This window comes from Vitis vinifera, chromosome 5, assembly GCF_030704535.1.
Source record: "Vitis vinifera cultivar Pinot Noir 40024 chromosome 5, ASM3070453v1".
In the NCBI taxonomy this organism is placed as follows: Eukaryota; Viridiplantae; Streptophyta; class Magnoliopsida; order Vitales; family Vitaceae; genus Vitis; species Vitis vinifera.
The window spans coordinates 15,678,644-15,697,714 of NC_081809.1; the positions used below are offsets into that span (position 1 = coordinate 15,678,644).

At 38.4% G+C, this 19,071-nt stretch overlaps 1 protein-coding gene across 1 annotated transcript; it reads right to left on the reverse strand.

Moving 5' to 3' along the window:
• Positions 1-11,366: 11,366 nt before the first annotated feature.
• LOC100267451 (60S ribosomal protein L13a-4-like) lies at positions 11,367-14,430 on the reverse strand. Its single transcript, XM_002268865.5, has 4 exons — positions 14,032-14,430; positions 13,776-13,892; positions 13,582-13,669; positions 11,367-11,824 (listed from the first exon to the last, which is right to left on the reverse strand). The coding sequence occupies exons 1-4, from the start codon at positions 14,301-14,303 to the stop codon at positions 11,681-11,683; spliced, it is 621 nt and encodes a 206-aa protein (XP_002268901.1). The 5' UTR covers positions 14,304-14,430; the 3' UTR covers positions 11,367-11,680.
• Between the last annotated feature and the right edge of the window lie 4,641 nt (positions 14,431-19,071).

Here is a 19,071-nt window from a genome sequence, read left to right on the forward strand (position 1 = left end):
CAATGGGACACACTGTCTCAAAGTCCATGAGATATCATAGTGTCTCTATTGAGAATACTTGTTGCTATCGACTTGCATCAATAGTGACTCAATCCATATGGAATGTATGATCACTTAAAGATCTCACCTATAGGTCAAAGTCATTGCAGACTTTAGCACAAACTCAACATTCTTTTAGGGTTAAGACACAATATAGTATAGCAACTTGGTGAAGTCACGACGACTCGATAATATTATGTCATGACCAACTGTAGGTATTATCTAATGTACATGTAGCCATATATACTAATGCACTCATGATGGGAACCCCATCCTGATGGCCAAGATCAGTCATCTCTCCAATTATGAAGTAGTTCACTAAAACCTTAAATGGATTGTCTAAATCCATGAATCAACTGTAAACAAATAATCTATTTGCAAGGAATCCATGATTTAGATCTTCTAAGTAACTCCTAATGCACTTAAATCATGTACAATACAAAAAATGTCAGACCAAAATACTCATAAGGTATAATGCATGGAATATGATAAATAAAAGTGAAACTAGAATCATATTAAATAATAATTTTTTTTTTTTTACATCATGTCATACTTTTGAGAGCTCTATCCTAACATGTGATACATAGTTACATTGATGGTATGGCCTAACTCAATCATTGAAGTGGTTGATCTTACAACCTATGCATCCATGCTTAGTGGGTTGGACAAAATGTAAAGATTGATTGTTCTATTAGATAGAAAATTCTCATACCTTCAAAGAATCAATGGGTTTAGCTCTCCCATTGTGTATTTTGATTTATACATGCATATGATCCTAAGATCTGTAGTTCGAATACCTTGAGTTCATAATTTATCAAGATTATGGGTTTATTAGTTCAATAAGACATTCATATAGAAAACATGCTATTGGTAAGCTATGTGTGATCACAAAAAGTTAAGCTTAGTATTTTTCATCCAAAGAAATGATGTAAAATTTTGTTTTCTATAATATTATTATATATTATAAAGGCATTTTAGTTGTAAAAGGATTTTATGTCTTTTAGTTAATGATCATATATGGATGGGGAGAGCATACATAGTTCAATATACATAAGGATAGGTTGAAACTTTGATGAGGTCGATAGGGAGCTAAGAAATAGGATAATCATCATATCCCAACAATTCTCACTAACCAACCTTTTGTATACCTATAGTTTTGACTTTAGAAATGTAATTTGCAATAGAAAAGGACTTGAATGATTGATTGAAGAAGCTAGAGATTGTATTAAAATCAAAATAGGAATTATTTGCAAAGCACATGTAAATTTGTCCTAGGAGCAGTTTTGGTATTTCATATGTTCCCATGATTCTAAATATGAATGTGGGATTCATTTAGATCATTATTTCCTTTCGATTCTATTAATGCAAGCTTAGTCTTTAATATGATTTAAACATCAGAGAAATTATTTAAGATTAGTTACTTCCAATTATGAAAAGATTAATTTAATCATTAACTTATTGTATAAAATGAGTTTTAATTTTGTAGAGCTTAGACTTAGGCATATTTAATAAGTCATTCTAACTTAAAGAATAAGTTAAATATTTATATTTATTTTATATTAAAGTCCTATTAATGTTTTTCCAAGTTTCATTTTATAAACATTCTAAAATTTGTATGCATATAAGAAAATACTTTAGGACAATAATATAGCAAGGAATAGTTAACTTAAGATACTAGAGTTTAAAGGTTTCCTCTCATTCTTTAGATGAAGGGATTTGACGAAAAGAATTATGAAAAAAAGGCTTTAAGGTTATATTTGGTTGTTGGAAAGTAATAAGGAAAGAAAATAAATGTTAAAGAAAATTATTTTTTCATGTTTGATTTCATCATAGAAAATATGAAAGAAATATCAAATCAAATTAAAATTTTATATAATTTTAAATCATTTGATATTTATATAAAAAAGAAAAAAAATAAATGAAATAAGTTTGAAGTAACATATAAAATAATTATTGATTTTAAATCTTTTTTGTTTTTCACTTTTTCTTTTCTTCCACTTTTCCTTTCTATTTTATTTCCCTATCATTTTCCCTCACATTTTCCAAGAACCAAACATAGCCTAAAACTCTAAGCACTCTTGCTTTCATTGGTATACAAGCTAGATTACTCTTTTTTTGGTCCCTCAAAAAAACTGCTTCTTTTAAGGATAGTGGTTGTTAAGAAACCTATATTCTTAAGTACACAAGGTAGAAAAGAACTATTAAAGATTTATCATATCCTAGACGAGTACAAAGACTGACTTAAATACATCATGAATGTCTCAATTACATTGAGTAAAAATCAACTCAATTATTCTTCAAATACAATCTTAATTCACATTTTCCCCAAGCTGTCATTTGTCTACACATCACAACATAAGTTGTGCATTAGTAACTAAACGAGATGGCACACAACACTACATGAATGCATATGTACCGCTCACTGAATTATATTATTTATTTATTTTAATGCTATGATAACCTTGGAGGTCATTTGATCACATTCCCTTGTAATTAGATGATATTTAGCAAGTTAACTCAGTCCATTAACCTAAGTTGGTATGATCGGGAAAACCTAGTGGTATTTGAGAACGAATGTAGATTTTGGGAAGTATAATTTAGTCCTATTTGTTGGTGTCAAGCCAATTGGATTCAGGTCCGTCCAGCTTCATTGGAGTCAAACGACTTCTTCTCTTGTTTTGCTTCTTGAAGAGTCTGTCCAACTTCACTAGAATCGGACGGACTTCTTCCCTGCATAGAAGGATGTCTGGACGGGTGGTTCAGGCACTCCCCTCCGAAGCTTAAGTAAAAAATCAACGAGGATAGCTCTAACTATTATTTGGGAGAGAATGAGTGTATGTGTGTACCTTGTTCGTGCTTCTTGAGGGGTTTATATAGAGCTAATGACAGTGTCAATTTCTTTCTTATAATGACGATTGCCCAACAAAAATCGAGCCTTGATAAGACAGTCAATGCCATTAATGCGGCGTGGACTGGGCAATTACATCAGTAAGGGCGGCTGATTGATGTCATTTGCTGACTGTCCATTTAGCTTGCTAATGTCTAGAATTACGTGTAACAATTAATTGACATTAACTTTTGGGTGTAAATGACATCTAGTCCGCTGCCCAAATGCCAGGCGTTTAGTTCGGCGCTCAAGCATCAGGCGTCTAGTCCGACACTCAGACATCAGGCGTCTAGGCCGGCGCTCAGACATTAAGCGTGGTTGACCACGCATGCCAAAAATCCTGAGGACTTGACTTGATTGATTTGCTCGTCTGAAAGGTCCAACCAGCTTGGTTTATCCATTCCATCTGGCATTGTGAGCCCATCTAAAAGGTCAATCGACTTAGTCTATCCATTTCGTCTGGTATTGTGGAGGAAGGAAAACTTCTCATTTTCGGTGCTAGACGGAGCTTGTCTTGGTCCAAACGAAGTGATCCTAGACAAGGTATATTTCTGCCTTGGTCGGCCAAAGGGTCTTAAGTCTAGGAATGACACGTGGAGGAAAGGCCCCCACAATACCCCCTAATTCACCTGCCTTTATCTGATAGGGTAGTTGTTAGGTTGAGGTAGAACGGAGTATCCGTTTTCAAGTTTTTGGGCACCAAGGGGCGCATGCCACTTCGGCATGGCTTTCGTACAATACTCTAGATACTATTTTGCCTACATTTTCCATATGTAGGACTACACAGAAGAATGTTCAGACAATAGAAGTGGTAGGTTGTCTCCCACTTTTTCGCTTATTTTGCCTTAGTTCTCATTTTATAACAATTTCTCTATTGCTTCCCAAGTGGTAGTCGGAGTTCGAAACCTTATGCAATAGCGCGCTCACATTTTCCATCGGCTAGAAGCAGCCGAGACCATGAGGGCATAGGTTGCCCATAACGTGGACAAGAATGAGGATTTCCTTGCCAACTTGGAGACGACGAAGAGTGAGGTTGCTGCTGCCTGGGAGTTGGTTGAAGAAAGTGTTAGTCTGATGAGGAAGGTCGAGGAGGAGAAAGAGATGTCTTAGACTGAAGCTCGCCAATTGGCTGAGAAAAAGACGGCTATGGCGGCTGAGAAATAAAAGGCTGAAGAAAAAGTTGTCCAGTTGAAGCAGGAATTGCAAGATCTTCGGGCAGAGTTTGATTTTACTTTGGTTAGTTGAAGCCTAGTCTTCCATACTTGTAATAAGCAATGTTACTAATAATATTACTCTAGGTTGGTCACATTCCATGGGCAGAGAAGGGGTACTCCGTTTAGAGTTTGGAGATGGTATGCCACCGAGTCTCTTGTCTTAGTTACAACATATGGTCATTCCCAATTAGATTGCAGTTTTCCGGCTCCTACTTCATCTATATTCTTGAAGACTCTTCTAAGGACTAAAGATCCTGGCCAAAAAAACCATGATTGTGCCCTTTTGTTGTACTAAGCAATTGTCCTCTGATGGTATGAAGCTATTCGGATAGTCGTGTTTCCTTATAATTCGTTTGCCCAATCCAGTTGTCTTATGAGTTCTTCATCATTGTCCCTTTGGTCCTATACGACTGTTTTGGTAGTAATTCCAATCTCAGTTGGAATAATGGCCTCCATCCCATAAGCAAGGGCGAAAGGAGTGGCCCTCGTTGGCAGTCTAGATGTTGTCCGGTAAGCCCATAAGACTCCAGGTAGCTCGTCCACCCACTTTTCTTAGTCTTTTTCCAATATTTTCTTCAGTACATTCAATAGGGTTTTGTTTTTCGCCTCCACTTATCTGTTGCTTTGTGGATAGCGAAGTGTTGAGTATAGGTTCTTGATGTTTAACTCCAAGCAGAGCGTTCGAAAGACAATACTGTCAAACTATGGCCTATTGTCCGTAACAATCGCTCGTGGAACTTCGAATTGGCATATGATGTTTTTCTAGATGAACTTGGAGACATCTTTGTCTTTGATGCTAGCATAGAAGCCTCCACCCAATTGCTGAAGTAGTCGGTTACAACGAGCAAAAACTTCTTTTCTGCTGTTGCAATGGGCAGGGACCCGATTATGTCCATCCTTCATTGTGCAAACGACCAAGGATTTTGATCGGGTTGAGCACTTCTGAAGGTCACGGGGAATGGGAGCATATCTTTGACACCGATCACACTTCTTAACATAGTTTTCAGCATCCTACTTCATGGTGGGCTAGTAGTACCCTTGCATGTAAGCGCGATGTGCCAAAGTTTGTTCACCTAGGTGATTGCCACATACGCCTTCATGGAGTTTGAACAAAACATATTTGGCATTTGGCTCGCTCAAACATTTTAGGTATGGACCTCCAAATGACCATCTATACAGTTGGTCATTAATTAGAGCGAAGCATGCTGCTTGTATTCGAAGTTTGTGTGCTTGCTTCTCGTCTCCTGGTATCTCCCTTGTCTGAATGTATTTCACAATGTTAAGCATCCAACCTAAGTTTGTTTCACTGGTGTTGCACACTGGCTCAGGTGTGATTGAGGGGGCAACTTTGAGGTAAATGGGTAGCATCACCGCCTCTTTCATGGGAAGAGTGGCAACTATTCTAACTAGTGCATCTGCCTTCCCGTTCTCCTCACATGGCACCCGTCTAATGACCCACTCGTCTAGTTTTTCCAAGCGACTTTCCACCATGGCAAGGTAGCAAGCCATGCGTTCATCATTTGCTTCATACTCTCGTTGAATCTGTCCGAAAATTAGCTAAGAGTCACTCCTGATTTCCAACTTGTTTGATATTAATACTAGGGCAAAATCTAGCCCGACTAGAACAACTTAATATTCTGCTTCGTTATTGGAGGCAGAAAAGTTGAGATAGATAGCTTGCTCAATTACTTTCCTAGTTGGTGATTGTAGGATCAGTCTTACTCTAGATCTGGAAGCTCCGTCTACATGAAGTGTCCACCATTGCTTTCTGGGGTGATCAATCGGATGTGTTTGTTTTTTTAGGGAGTTTAGCTATAAAGTTGACCATAACTTGTCTATTCAATCATAACCTTGGTTGATACTGGATTCCATACTCACTTAACTCGATGGCCCATTTCAACATTCGTCCGAATAGATCCTATTTGTGTAGGGTAACTCGGAGCGGTTGGTTTGTGAGTACGGTCACTTAATGAACCTAGAAGTATGAGCAGAGCTTCTAAGTGGCATTTTTTAAGGCTAGAGTTGTCTGCTCCATTCTGGAGTGTTGAGTCTCAACGTCTATCATTACTTTGCTCACATAGTAGACGGGTCTTTGCTCTTTGTCTTGTATGTGCCTAAATAGGACGACACTAATAGTATAGTCAGATACAACCAAATATATATAAAGTTGTTTGCCAGACTTGGGGTTGCTTAGAATGAGTGATTCAGTGAAGTAGTGCTTAACTACTTCAAATGTCTGCCTGCATTCATCTGTTCAGCTGAATGTGCTTGCTCCACTGACCATGATGAAGAAATGTCTCAGCTTGTCCGTGAAACGGGCTATGAAATGCCCCAAAGCTACTAGATGACATTTGAGGTGTTGCAACTTTTTTTTTTTTTTTTTTTGCTCGGGGTGGGTGTTTCGAGGACAACTTCTATTTCAGTCGAATTAACTTCAATTCCTCTTTGGGTCACCATAAACCCTAGAAACTTTCTTACACTAACATCAAAGGCGCACTTAGCTGGATTGAGCTTCATGTTATATGCCCACATTAGACAAAATGTTTCTTCTAGGTGCTAGATGTGCTCAACAGGAGTTTCGATTTTCACAACAATGTCGTCAATGTAGACTTCCACAGTTCAATTGATCAAGGGTTTGAAGATTTTTGTCATTAGTCTCTGATAAGTAGCACTATCATTCTTAAGCCCAAACAACATAACTTTGTAGTAGTACAACCCATGTGGTGTGACAAAGGCTGTCTTATCCTCATTCAGCTAGAACATAGGGATATGATTATATCCGAATAAGGTATCTAGGAAGGAGAGCATCCCATGCCCGATGGTGGAATCGACTATTTGATCTATCCGGGGTAAAGGAAAGCTATTCTTTGGGCAGACATCATTCAGGTTAGTGTAGTCAACACAAACTCTCCACTTCCCATCCTTCTTTAGAACAACTAGCACGTTTACCAACCAGTTCGGATATTTGAATTCTCTAATAAATTCGGTTGCCAACGGTTTGTCAATTTTCGTTTGGATGATTTTCTGCCTGTCCGGATGAAAACGTCGAACCTTTTGTCAGACAGGATGCAAGGAGGGCATGACGTTAAGTTTATGGGAGGCCACAGATGGATGAATTCCTGACATGTTTGAGTAAGTCCAGGCGATGATGTCCTTGTTTCGTTGAAGCACACTTCCTAGTAGTTTCAGTTCATCTTGCGTAAGTAGGGAGCTGGTATAGATGATTTGATATGTGCCATGTGAGAGGCATAATGGCTGGAATGGATCAGCTGCATATGGATCTTTCTCCGTCAGACTCAGTAATTGCTATTGCACCCTTGTATTTGATGATTCTGCACGTGCCTCCTCGCCGGTTGGGTTCCTAGAGTCTAGTGCCACTTGATAACATTGGCACGCAGCGAGTTAGCTGCCAAGGAGATCAACTTGTCCCTCTTCCGTGAGGTAGCTCACCATCTAATGGTACGTAGAGAGAATGACTTTCATTTTGTGAAGTCATGCATGTCCCATAATGGCATTGTATGGGGACAAATCGTCAACCACTGAGAATTGTACATTCAGGGTGACTGGGCCAGCTTGGATGGACAGTACATCACCTAGAGAAGTCGTAACACCATTGAATCTGAACAGAAAACACCCTAGGTTCTTTAGGGCAGATGGTGAGTAGCCCATCTGCTTGAATACTGGCATTTTCAAGAGGTCAGTTGAGCTACCCGGATCAACCAGGACCCTTCTCACATCGAATCCGCCTACCCCTAGTGTCAGGACTAGGGCATCTTCATGCGGTTGCAATACTTAGTTAGCACCTACTGGAAGGAAGGTAACTATGCCGTTAATGAGGCTCACACTCCCTTTCGAAAAGTTGAGCTGAAAGGAATTAACCCGCTCTCTTACAGAGGTTGCATAGAGCAACCTTCGCCTTTGCCGCTTAGAATTGTATCTATTGTCTACAAGGCCTCTATGTATGTAGGTGATGATAGCTCTGGGAACTGCCGGAGATGCAAAGGCTTGGACAGCTACCTCTTGTGCCGTCTATTTTTGCCTACCAGCTGTGCGAACATACTATTTTAGGTGCCCGACTCTGATTATTTCTCCACCAAGTAATGGAGACTCTTGCATTGCTCAGTGGCATGGTCGTGATCCTTATGAAATGAGCACCTTCTATTCTGATCCCGTCTAACTGGATCTGTCTTGATCGGCTTTAGCCATTTGAAGTCAGACAGATCACAAATCATTGGGAGGAGTATCTCATATGAGATATTGAGGGGGTGTCAGTCTCTCCTAATTATACTGTTGCAAGCCAGCCAGCCCGCCCCTTGCTAGCTTGTCTTGATTGGTTCGAGGGCTTAGAACTTCCTGCCTTGTCATCCTTGGTCGAACGATTGGTGACCAAGACCTGTTGAGTAGTTGTCCGGACATCGTCTTTGAGCATGGAGTATTTTTCTGTTTGCCTAAACAGGTCATCCATCATTGCAGACGGCTTCTTTGAGAGAAACTCAAAAAATGGCGTGCCCGGGCTGATGTTTTGCTTGAAGATCTACAGGATAGCATCCATACTGTAGTATTCCACTCAGAGCACGACTTGCTCGAACTGCTTCATGAAGTCTCTGAGCGACTCATTCTCCTACAACTTGATGTTCTGCAGAGTGCTTATGTTCTGCTTATAGTGAGCGAAACATAAGTAGTGACTTATAAAGGCTTCCGATATATCTTGGAAAGTGTTCACGGAATTTCGTAGAAGGCGATGAAACCAAGAAAGAGCTTGGTTGTGTAGGTTGGTTAGAAAGACCTTGCATAATAGTGCATCATTCCCTATATGTGATCGAACGGATCGCTTATTCCGTCATACGTCGTGAATTTTGGCACTCTGGACCCCCTAAATGACTCATAGTTAATAATATGATGGTCAAATGGTGTGGAGAGCATGTCATCTAGCTGTCGGCTAATAGAGCCGAGCGAAGCTCGGATCGTTAGGGCCCCAACTTATTGTTGCCTTGGCAGTTGAGATAGCCATTCTAACATAACTAATGTGACTGGGTGACCTAGACAAGCCTTCAAGGTTTCTGATACGCATAGTTGCCCCTTCACGCCTGGTGCTTGAGGTCCCAATTAGGCTCGCATCACTTCCAATAAATCTGACCTTTTATCGCGCCTCCTCTTCATTGATGCCTGGGTATAGTTAGTGCCTTCGTCCAACTGCGTTTGGCAAGTTGGGGAAATCTCTTCCTCAGACCGTGTCGTGTAGCTACTAAAGGAGAACTTTGTGTCCCCGGGGAAATATGCCTCATTAATTCATTTTGAAGCTGTTTGTTGGCTTTGAGGGTGTCGACTTTGAGAGGGGCCCGATGCTAACATTTATGCCTGCAACTCTTCATTCTCTTATTTGAGTCGCTTCGTTTGGCGGAGCAGAGACTGCATCTATTGATCATTCTCTTATTGGCATCTCTCCACCCTTTCATGCCAGACAAAGTAGTCTTCACCACCCATAGCTAATGATCGGCTTTTGGAGGGTGTTGACATCCTTAGTCGTTCCCAAAAATGGCGCCAATGTTGGTGTCGAGCCAACTGGATTCAAGTCCGTCTAGCTTCACTAGAGTCAAGCGGACTTCTTCCCTTATTCGTGCTTCTTGAGGAGTCCGTCCAACTTCAATAGAGTTAGACAAACTTCTTCCTTGTATAGAAGAATGTTCGGACGGGTGGTCCAGGCACGCCCCTCCGAAGCGTAAGTTATAAATCAACGAGGATAGCTCTAACTATTTTTTGGGAGAGAATGAGCGTATGTGTGTACCTTGCTTGTGCTTCTTAAGGGGTTTATATAAAGTTGATGGTATCGTCATTATCTTTCTTATAATGATGATTGTTTGACAGAAATTGAGCCTTGATAGGATAGTCAACATTGTTATTACGGTGTGGACTAGGCAATCACATCAAGTAAGGGCAGCTAACTAGTGTCATTTGCTGACTGTCATGCCAAAATCTCGGACCATGTAGCTGACTATCCATTTAACTTGCCAATGTCTGGGATTGTGTGTAACAATTAATTGACATTGGATTTTGGGTGTAAATAGCGTCTAGTCCGACGCTCAGACGTCAGGCATCTAGTCTGACGCTCAGACGTCAGGCATCTAGTCTGACGTTCAGACGTCGGGCGTCTAGTTCAGTGCTCAAACGTCAGACATCTAGTCCGGCGCTCAGACGTGAGACGTCTAGTCCGATGCTCAAACATCGAGTATCTAGTCTGGTGCTCAGGCATCAAGTGTCTAGTCCGAAGCTCAGACATCAGGCATGGTTGACCACGCATGCCAAAAATCTTGAGGACATGACTGAATTGATTTGTCTGTCTGAAAGGTCCAACCGGTTTGGTCTGTCAATTTCATCTGGCATTGTGAGCCCATCTGAAAGGTTAATTGGCTTGATCTGTCCATTCCATCTGGCATTGTGAAAGAAGGAAAACTTCACTTTTGGTGCCAGATGAAGCTTGTCTTGGTTTAGACGGAGTGATCCCATACGGGTTATATATCTACCCTGATCGACCAAAGGGTCTTGAGTCCGGAAAGGACACGTGGAGGGAAACCCCCCGCACCATTAATTCTAAATGTAAGCATATATAAATTCAACAGCTAACAAGGGACGTGTGTAAGTGTAATTCAATGGCTGAAAAATAAAAGACACCACTACGATGCTATAGCCTGATCCATCCTCGAAAAGTCCCCACATCTATTGAGCAAACACTTGCACCATTTAAGGGCCGTGGTCTGTGCTCAAACCCCGTGAAGCCATGGTTTTGTCAGCATAAACTCAGATCCATGGCAAACACCCTGGTTCAGATTGTGGTGCTTAATTAGTCAAATGGGTCATCATCCTATCCTTTTGGTTCATCCATTGCAAAATGTTCTAGGAGCATGAATGGCTTAATTTTGTAAGGAATTCCCACCAACCGGGTCATCTTGGAAGGTTAGCCTAAAGAAATTGGCATTTTTCTCTCACCGTCGATGTCATCTGGAGCAGCACTCACTGACAGAAGAGAAAGGATGCTTGCAGTGTAGCATTGGCTGGCAGTGCACAAAGGCATCAAAATTTAAGTGGTGATCGTGCTAGGAGTGTTGCGTCTAGGCATCCTCTAGCTCAGTGCCAATACACTTAAAAGGAGGCCAGATACCGAACAGAAAAATGCATATCTTATATTTCAGAAAAACTAAAACTATTGGAACATTATCAGAGAACAACCATTTCACAATGTGCCTGGTTTTTCGACCCCGAGTTTCCATTTAATTTTTGGCTAAATGACGAGAAAGAGCAAGAGTACACAGCTAGGCACACCACGACCCATATAAGAGTTACAGGAACATAAATCAATTCACATCCACATCATAATCATGAAATGGCATAGCGGGGGAATTTGACAATACATGATATCTAACTAAAAATACCACAGCGCAGGCAAATGTGTCCTCATAATATCCAGATTATAAACCGCAACACAAAACTCAACAAAATTGTCATTTGAAATAAAAACAATCCAGATTTCTCATGTCTCTAAGAATCAGTATTTGATGGGAGCAATAACATCTAGCTGAGATCCGAGCTTATCCACTGCAGCCTTCTCAGCTTTGACTCTTAGTTTGTTCAACTGCTTCTTCCTCTCATAGGCCAACTCAGCCCTTTCCTTTCTCTTCTTCTCAAGCTCCTGCAACAATAGCAAGAGACAGTGAGACAACCACAGAAAATGTCATTAAACCCACAGTTTGCTTATCAGTAGTATTAAGAATTATAGAGATTGCATTGTGCAAGCTCCAATTGTACTCCATAAAAGTCAATCACACAAGAAAATAAAGGTCAAATAAAAATACCAAACAGAAAGTAAAGCAACAAATAATGATTTCCAGAGTATACACTTTTACCAATGAAGAGACACTCATTGCATAGAAAATTTTACTTAGTTCATTCCTATTTACAACTCTACATGCCATTACACGTTCTGACAATTGAAATAGAATAACACACTGGAAGCATAATGCACATTTCCAAATGGACCTAGAATTGGACCAAAAAATGGCACATGAGCACACTGAAAAGTAAGCAATGCATATTGGGCAAAGTGTAAAATTCATTTAAGCATGAGATACCAGTTTTAGCACAAAAATATTACTAAATCAGCTCCAACAATCATATGGATAGAATGTGTCAGGTATATCAATTAAAATAAATGATTAATACTAATCATAATATCCATAAAGATGAGGCTATTTTAATGCAAAATAGTTTTATCACCACTGGTAAGCACACTGATTAGTAGTTAAAATCTTTCTTTGATAGTGGCATTATTTAGTAATGCAACAATAGCAGTTGATCATGGGTAGGGTGACAATATTGAAGAAATAGGAAAAATGAGGATTACTGTAGAAGCAGTATAAGAATGGCAGTGATGGTAGGGGAAATGGCTGAGTGGTGATCCAGCAGCAACACTGATTAATTACATTTTATTAAAACTTGCTACTAAATTCAAGGAACATAGAAATTGAGTTGTATTTAAGTTGTACTGAAAGATCATTAAAAGAATAATTTTTTGAGCAGGGATAACACTAGATGCACACAATTTGTCATTAGAATAACTCCACTTTATTAAGCAATGTACTGTAGATAATAAAACCTCCCCCTAATAAGAAAACAATCAACAAAAGTTCAACCTGAAAGAGGATCAAATAGAGCCCAAAAAATGAAAAATATAAGCAAAGGGTGAAAATTTAAGGGTCCAACCAATGCATCGTCGCAAAAGAAACCAATGAAAGCTATTATCATATAGATCCTTGAAACTCTCACAAACCCCCAGCCCAACAAAAAGACACAGAACAACAAAAAAAGAAAAGAAAAAAAAAAGAAAATATAACAATCCTAATTTACAAATCATTTCATAAAAATGCCCCATATAAGCAGTATTTTCTGTTCACTCACAGACCATAAAGGACACACTCAAGACAATCGGTGAGCAACAAGTTTAACGAAATGAGCAACTAAAAAGATCCATAAAGTTCAGCTGGCAGTTATCATGGGGCAAAAATGCATATCCGGAAAAATTAACTGTGCCGGTAGAAACTGAACCAATAACCCATGTCAGGGGTTTGGATCCCTGCCAGTCTAGTTTGGTTTCTTCAACAACAGCTAGACTACATCAAGTTCTCCAAGTTTAAAAAAGGCAGCTTCCAAAGGACCAAAAACCATTTTATAAGAACTCAAACAATAAAATTCATTTCAAAAATAGGAGAGCTTCGTAGTCATGATACTATAACAGCAACATGAACAACCACCCCTGGCCCAATATGATGATTTATGAAGCTTCGTAGTCATGATACTATAGGCTTAAAAACATAGATATCCGAATAGAAACAACTACTTTAATTCAAAACAATAGACAATAACATAAGAAATTGTGCGGCAAACTCTGACCTTGATGGTTTCATAGTGGTTCCATCCCACCTCTGATGAAAGCCTGCCCAACAAGCAGTACTTGTGCCCAGCTTGAAGCCTCAAAACCCTGATTTTCCCAAAAATCTCAAGCATTAAAGTCTCAAACCAACAAGAATTTATAGGCCTAAATAAAAAATAAAAAATAAAAAATAAAACTCAAATACAGAACTCACTTGAGAGCGTCAGGAATAACCATCCTCTTCATCTTATCATATGGAGGTGGAATCCCCTCGTAAGCCTTCAATCTGGCAAGCGCTGCGGCTCCACGCTTAGTCTTGTGAGGAATCATCCTACAAACCAGAAAGAGATTTTGGGATTTTATTGGCTCAATCAAAGCATCATATTAATAAATAAATGAAAATAATGAAAAAAACTTCGTTTCGTGGAATAGAAAATGCAGAAAAATATAAAATGATAAGTCAAGCTCACCCGCGTATGGTCCTCCAGAGGATCTTGGAGGGAGCGCGGAAGTGGATTGGGCCATGGGAAGGCTTGGTGTTCATGCGCTTGCGGAGGAAGCGAAGATACTTCATCTTCTGGCGCACGAGGCCACCGGATAGGCAGATCTCCTCGCATCGGACCACCACCACCTTCTGACCATTGAGCAGCTCCTTGGCCAATATCGAAGCCAATCGCCCCAGCATGTGGTGGCGGGCGTCAACAACCACTCTCCTCGCGCAGATTCCAGACCCTGACACCATTTTTCACTCCCTCTCTACCCTAACTGCGGCTATCGCAGCAATGGAGACTTAACGGTAGAGGGGCTAGGGTTTTTGAGTCCTGCGTTTCACTCTTTATATATACCTAGGGTTTCTTTTCCTCTCTTAAATTGTGGACCAATGGGATACTGACACGTAAGTAGAAAAAGGGGAAACCATCCCTAAAAATGTCAAGTAATAAAAAGGATAGATTATTCCATAATATTAAAATTTTTTAATTAAAAAAATTCAAATAATTTTAATGAGAGAGACTCTTTCAAGTTTCAACTAATAAAATTGCTTTGACTTAAAAAAAAAACGGTATGGATGTTATGAAGAGGAGTTTTAGCTATAACAAAAAGAATAATAAATCATAACTAAGAAAAAATAAAAAAATATTTTGATATTGTAAAATAAAATAATTAGGAAAAGAAATGAAAAAGAGGATGAATAAAAATATTTAGGGAAAAATATAATATCATTTTATTAGTACATCTCTTAATATTTGATGTTAAAGTCTTAAAAAATGAATGATATTTCAAATCCTCGATTACAACCTCACCTTAAAAGCTTCCATTGTGTCCGTACAACTTGGATTTCATTCTAGAAATTTTCACCAACAATAAAGGATAAAGAAATGAAGATTTCATCTCAAGTATCCATCTCTCTTTTGGGTAGTATAGAAGTTCAACATTGAAGAATACATTTTAGCTAAGAGTTAACGAGGAATACCAGTTACCAGTGACACCCCAAACCTAATTTAAGGGAAAAATCATAATTTGGAAAAAAAAAAGTTAAATAAATTTATTAATTCTTTCTGCTTTGAAAAGCTCTAGTATAAATTAGATTTTTTTTTTACTTTTTTATACTGAAACTCTTTTACATGGAGGTTAGAGAACATAGGGTAACGTGGGGCTAAAGATTTGGGATCTTAATATTTGAATATTAATTTTTCATGTAAGATTTTAATCATTTAGTATTTTAGATTCATTAAATAGTTTGGAATGCATTAAAAATTCTTTAAAAGATTTAAATCAAGATTAGGGTTTGTTTATTTAATTTTTAGATAAAAAATATTGAAAATTTATGAAGATAAGTGGAGCTATTAATAAAGATGAAATTTTTTTGAATATTTGAATTAATAGATCTAGAGAAGAAAAAAAGAAAAAAAATTATAGATTCAAATGTAAAAAAAATTTAAAAAAATTTAAAAAAAAAAAAACAAATTGTCTTTACCGTGTGATTCATTGAAGTGTTAAAAAAAATGGAAGAATGAAGAGAAACATTTTGTGGTTATGCGTGGACTTAGGTTGTTAAAAAGAGAAAAAATAATGAAGATAAAAGAAGATTGGAGAGTGAAAGTGAGAGTGAGTGTTGGAAAAAAATAACAAATAAAATAAAAGAAGAGATGGATATGTTTGTGTTGTAGTCTGAGTTAAATAAAAAATATCTTTTAAATATAAAAAATCTTTTGGGTGCCTTGGAAAGTATGATGTTAGTGGGCCACGTGGGAAGTTTGAAAAGAAGAAATTGGTTGAAACTGGCGATAAAGTAAGGAAAACAAAAAAACAAAAAAATCATGCATGGAATAACACTGTTATCAATGATGAAAATATCAGTAAATATATCATACTTCAATTTTAGGAATACATTGGATATATCAAAAATATATTAACGAATATTTTGACATAAAATATCGATAACATAAAAATTAATAAAAATTCTAAAAATATTAAAAATTATATAATAAGTAAAAATAAATATTTTAAAGTTATTTTTTAATATATATATATATATATATATATATTGTCACATTTGATAATAATATCCTCTATATCGATAAAAAAATATAATTTTTACAAATGTACATTTATTATTAAGTTGCATTATAGACTATTTTACAATATTATTATGATAATATGTCTAACTTTAAAATATATTTAATATTAAAATTATGATCCATTTTAATTTAAATGTATTCAATGATAGCAAATAAATTAATTTAGGTTATATTATTATGCTATGTTTCTAACAATAATTATTAAATTAATTTAGGCTCGTAAAATCTAGTAGGGTAATATTATTGAATTATAAGTTTTTTTTTCTCAACAAAAGCATCTTATTAAAATTTGATTTTAAATAAATAAAATATGAAATTTAAATAACTAACTTGGAATATTGCTTGAGGATTTGTAATGCAATGGAAGACTGTAGACCCCCATTTGGGGCACCTTTTTTTCTCTCATTTTTTGCAGCTCACTTGCCAGTTGGAAGGCTCTTTGAAAGCCAAGTGTTGCCTCCTGGTTGGTTGATGTGGAATCAGCTTAGTGGAATTGATGGACGAATGAGAAAGCGACACCAGGTTGGAGGATATGCAGAGGATTCGGAGTCTGTTATGGAGGGAGTGTTAGCTGCAGGTAGGCAGGGGAGGTGCTTAGGGAGAGAAGAAAGAGGAGATATTTTTGAGAGAGGATTCCTTAGCTGGTGGGGGGAAGCCAGACGGGAGGGGAGAACATTTTTCGTTGCTGCAGGCAGGAAGCTCGAGTGGGGAGCTTTTCATGCTAGTCTGAGAGATATTTTTAGAGGGGGTTTTTTTTCATGAGGCTTCAGAGAGAGAGTATTGGTTTAAGGAGAGCTAGGAGCAGCAAGCTAGAGGAGAGTAGTGTTTTTGGCTGCTGTTCTCTGGCAGAGGCAAGGAGCCATAGTTTGGAGCAGAGATCTTTGAGAGGGATTCTGAGCTGAGCGCTTACCGGAGACGGAGCAAGGAGTTGCAACCCAAGACTAGTTGAAGAAGAGGCTTTCAGGTATGGTTGTTATGGCTTTCCAGTGCACCTTCATTTTTTTTTCATATTTCTCATGACTCATTCTCTGTGATTTCCACTCTGCTTGTTGGGTTGCATTGGTTTAATATTTAGAGAGCTTGCTACATTTTATGCTCTATTCTGGCAAATATTTTTCATCTTAACCCACTGATTGTTGGACCCATGGATAAAATGAGGAAATGGGCTCAACATATTTGTTAAATGCTTCATGTTCTATTCTCGTTTTTGTTTCTTGCTCCTCTGTTTTCTCTTGAATGCACGCTCAAGGCTTTAAGACTGTAAATCTGTGCTGGTGTGCTGGTGGAGAATGAATTGATTTGAGGAACATTTGAGGATAAAAGAGACTTTCAGATGTCCATGAATCTGGGTGGATGTGTGGGGCATATGGGTATTAAATCAACGCAACAGGGTATTAATTTCCTATGAATGGTCAGTAGCTCTGGTCAGAAGGTCAGAAATCTCACTCAATGTAGGAGGTTGGTGCTTTCGGTTCTTCAAATCAGGAATTCATTCCTTTAAGGATTGGTGATTTTGGTGTTTGGATGGGGAGTTCTCTATGTATATCTGGTGGGAAAGTCATTCTTCTAGGTGGAATGAGAGGGTAAATGCTCACCTTCTGTCACTAGGAGAAATCGAGTCTAAGCTGAACCTGACAGTCTATGGTAAGAGGATTGATGGGCCTAAGTTCTCACACTCGCACTGATTCATCCTGGAGGTATGGCATTTCTGTAATAGATGACCACTTCCTCTTCATTGTTGGCCAAAGTTGAGGTTGCTTCATTACTTCACGAGATTGACTCCGCCACTGGTGATTGCGAAGCTGAATTTCCAAGGGAAAACCACTGCATGCACAGGTTCATTTTCACTCTTGGTGAAGAGTAGATAATTTGTTGTTGAAATGAGACAGATGCCATGATGCCAATGTGTTCTGAAATAAAGCTTCGAAAGTGCCATATGGTTGTGGTTAATATCTATTTATTCCTATGGTGTTAGTGGAATTCCCATGTCTGTTTGGTTTTGAGTTGAAAGCTTGCCTATTCGCAGTAGTCCAAGTGTTTAGCTGTTTCAGTTCATGGCATCCAAAATAGAATCGAATACTGCACTTTTTGCCTTGATGACTAGGGTGTGTCGAGTTGGTCAAACATTATAGAGTGACAAGTATAGTTGTTGGTCACTTTTGGAATCAATGTTTTAATCGCATCAGTTGGTTGAAAACACTGGATTTTTAGGGATAAAAGAGAATTATTTTTAAGGTGAATGGTCATCGAACTATGCATCAGGTGTATCACTATGCTGGAGAGTTTAGCACCAAGGTCCTACAAAGAGATGGCTCCTTCCTTGTAGCTCTTTACTGGCTACTTTGTATTTGGATTCTCGCCTTGTTTTGCAGTCATGACTAGCAAGAAGGTGTGGTATTGTCATGCAAATTCCCTGGGTTTGAGTTTATGCTTTCTGAAAGGTGGTTGTTTAATTATGATACTGTTCCACCATGGACTCTTAGATCTGGTGCAGTGATATCTGCTGCTTTTTTTGGTTGAGCTTTTAGCTCAATTATTCAAGGAGTGAGATGGGATTGGACTTTAAATTATGATTTGACCTTCTATCCGTCCCAATCATGCATGCATATAGGGCCATCCTCCATAATACCCACATTCCCATTCTTCAAATATCCATTATTCCACCCTTCCCACTACCTATTCCACCCATGACGCCCATTTCCTCCATTCATTACACCCATCTGCTATAACCCATTCCACATAGCCATATCCTTTATGCCCACCTTCTCACTACCCGTATATATGCTTCATAGCCTTCATCCCTATTCCCATGCAAATACCTCACTAATCACTACCCTACTCTCTAATGCCCATGTCACTCATTCTTTTCCTCACCACCCCACCTTCATTATTTCATACCCATACATACCATCAATTCATCCAATACCCACC

What these genes read in the sequence shown, in the direction of transcription:
- LOC100267451 (XM_002268865.5), bottom strand. Translation starts at nt 14,303, where the DNA reads ATGGTGTCAGGGTCTGGAATCTGCGCGAGGAGAGTGGTTGTTGACGCC. An exon ending in GTTATTCCTGACGCTCTCAA is followed by an intron (nt 13,670 to 13,775) that starts GTGAGTTCTGTA and finishes TGGGAAAATCAG; the next exon opens with GGTTTTGAGGCTTCAAGCTG. An exon ending in ACCACTATGAAACCATCAAG is followed by an intron (nt 11,825 to 13,581) that starts GTCAGAGTTTGC and finishes CTATTGTTGCAG; the next exon opens with GAGCTTGAGAAGAAGAGAAA.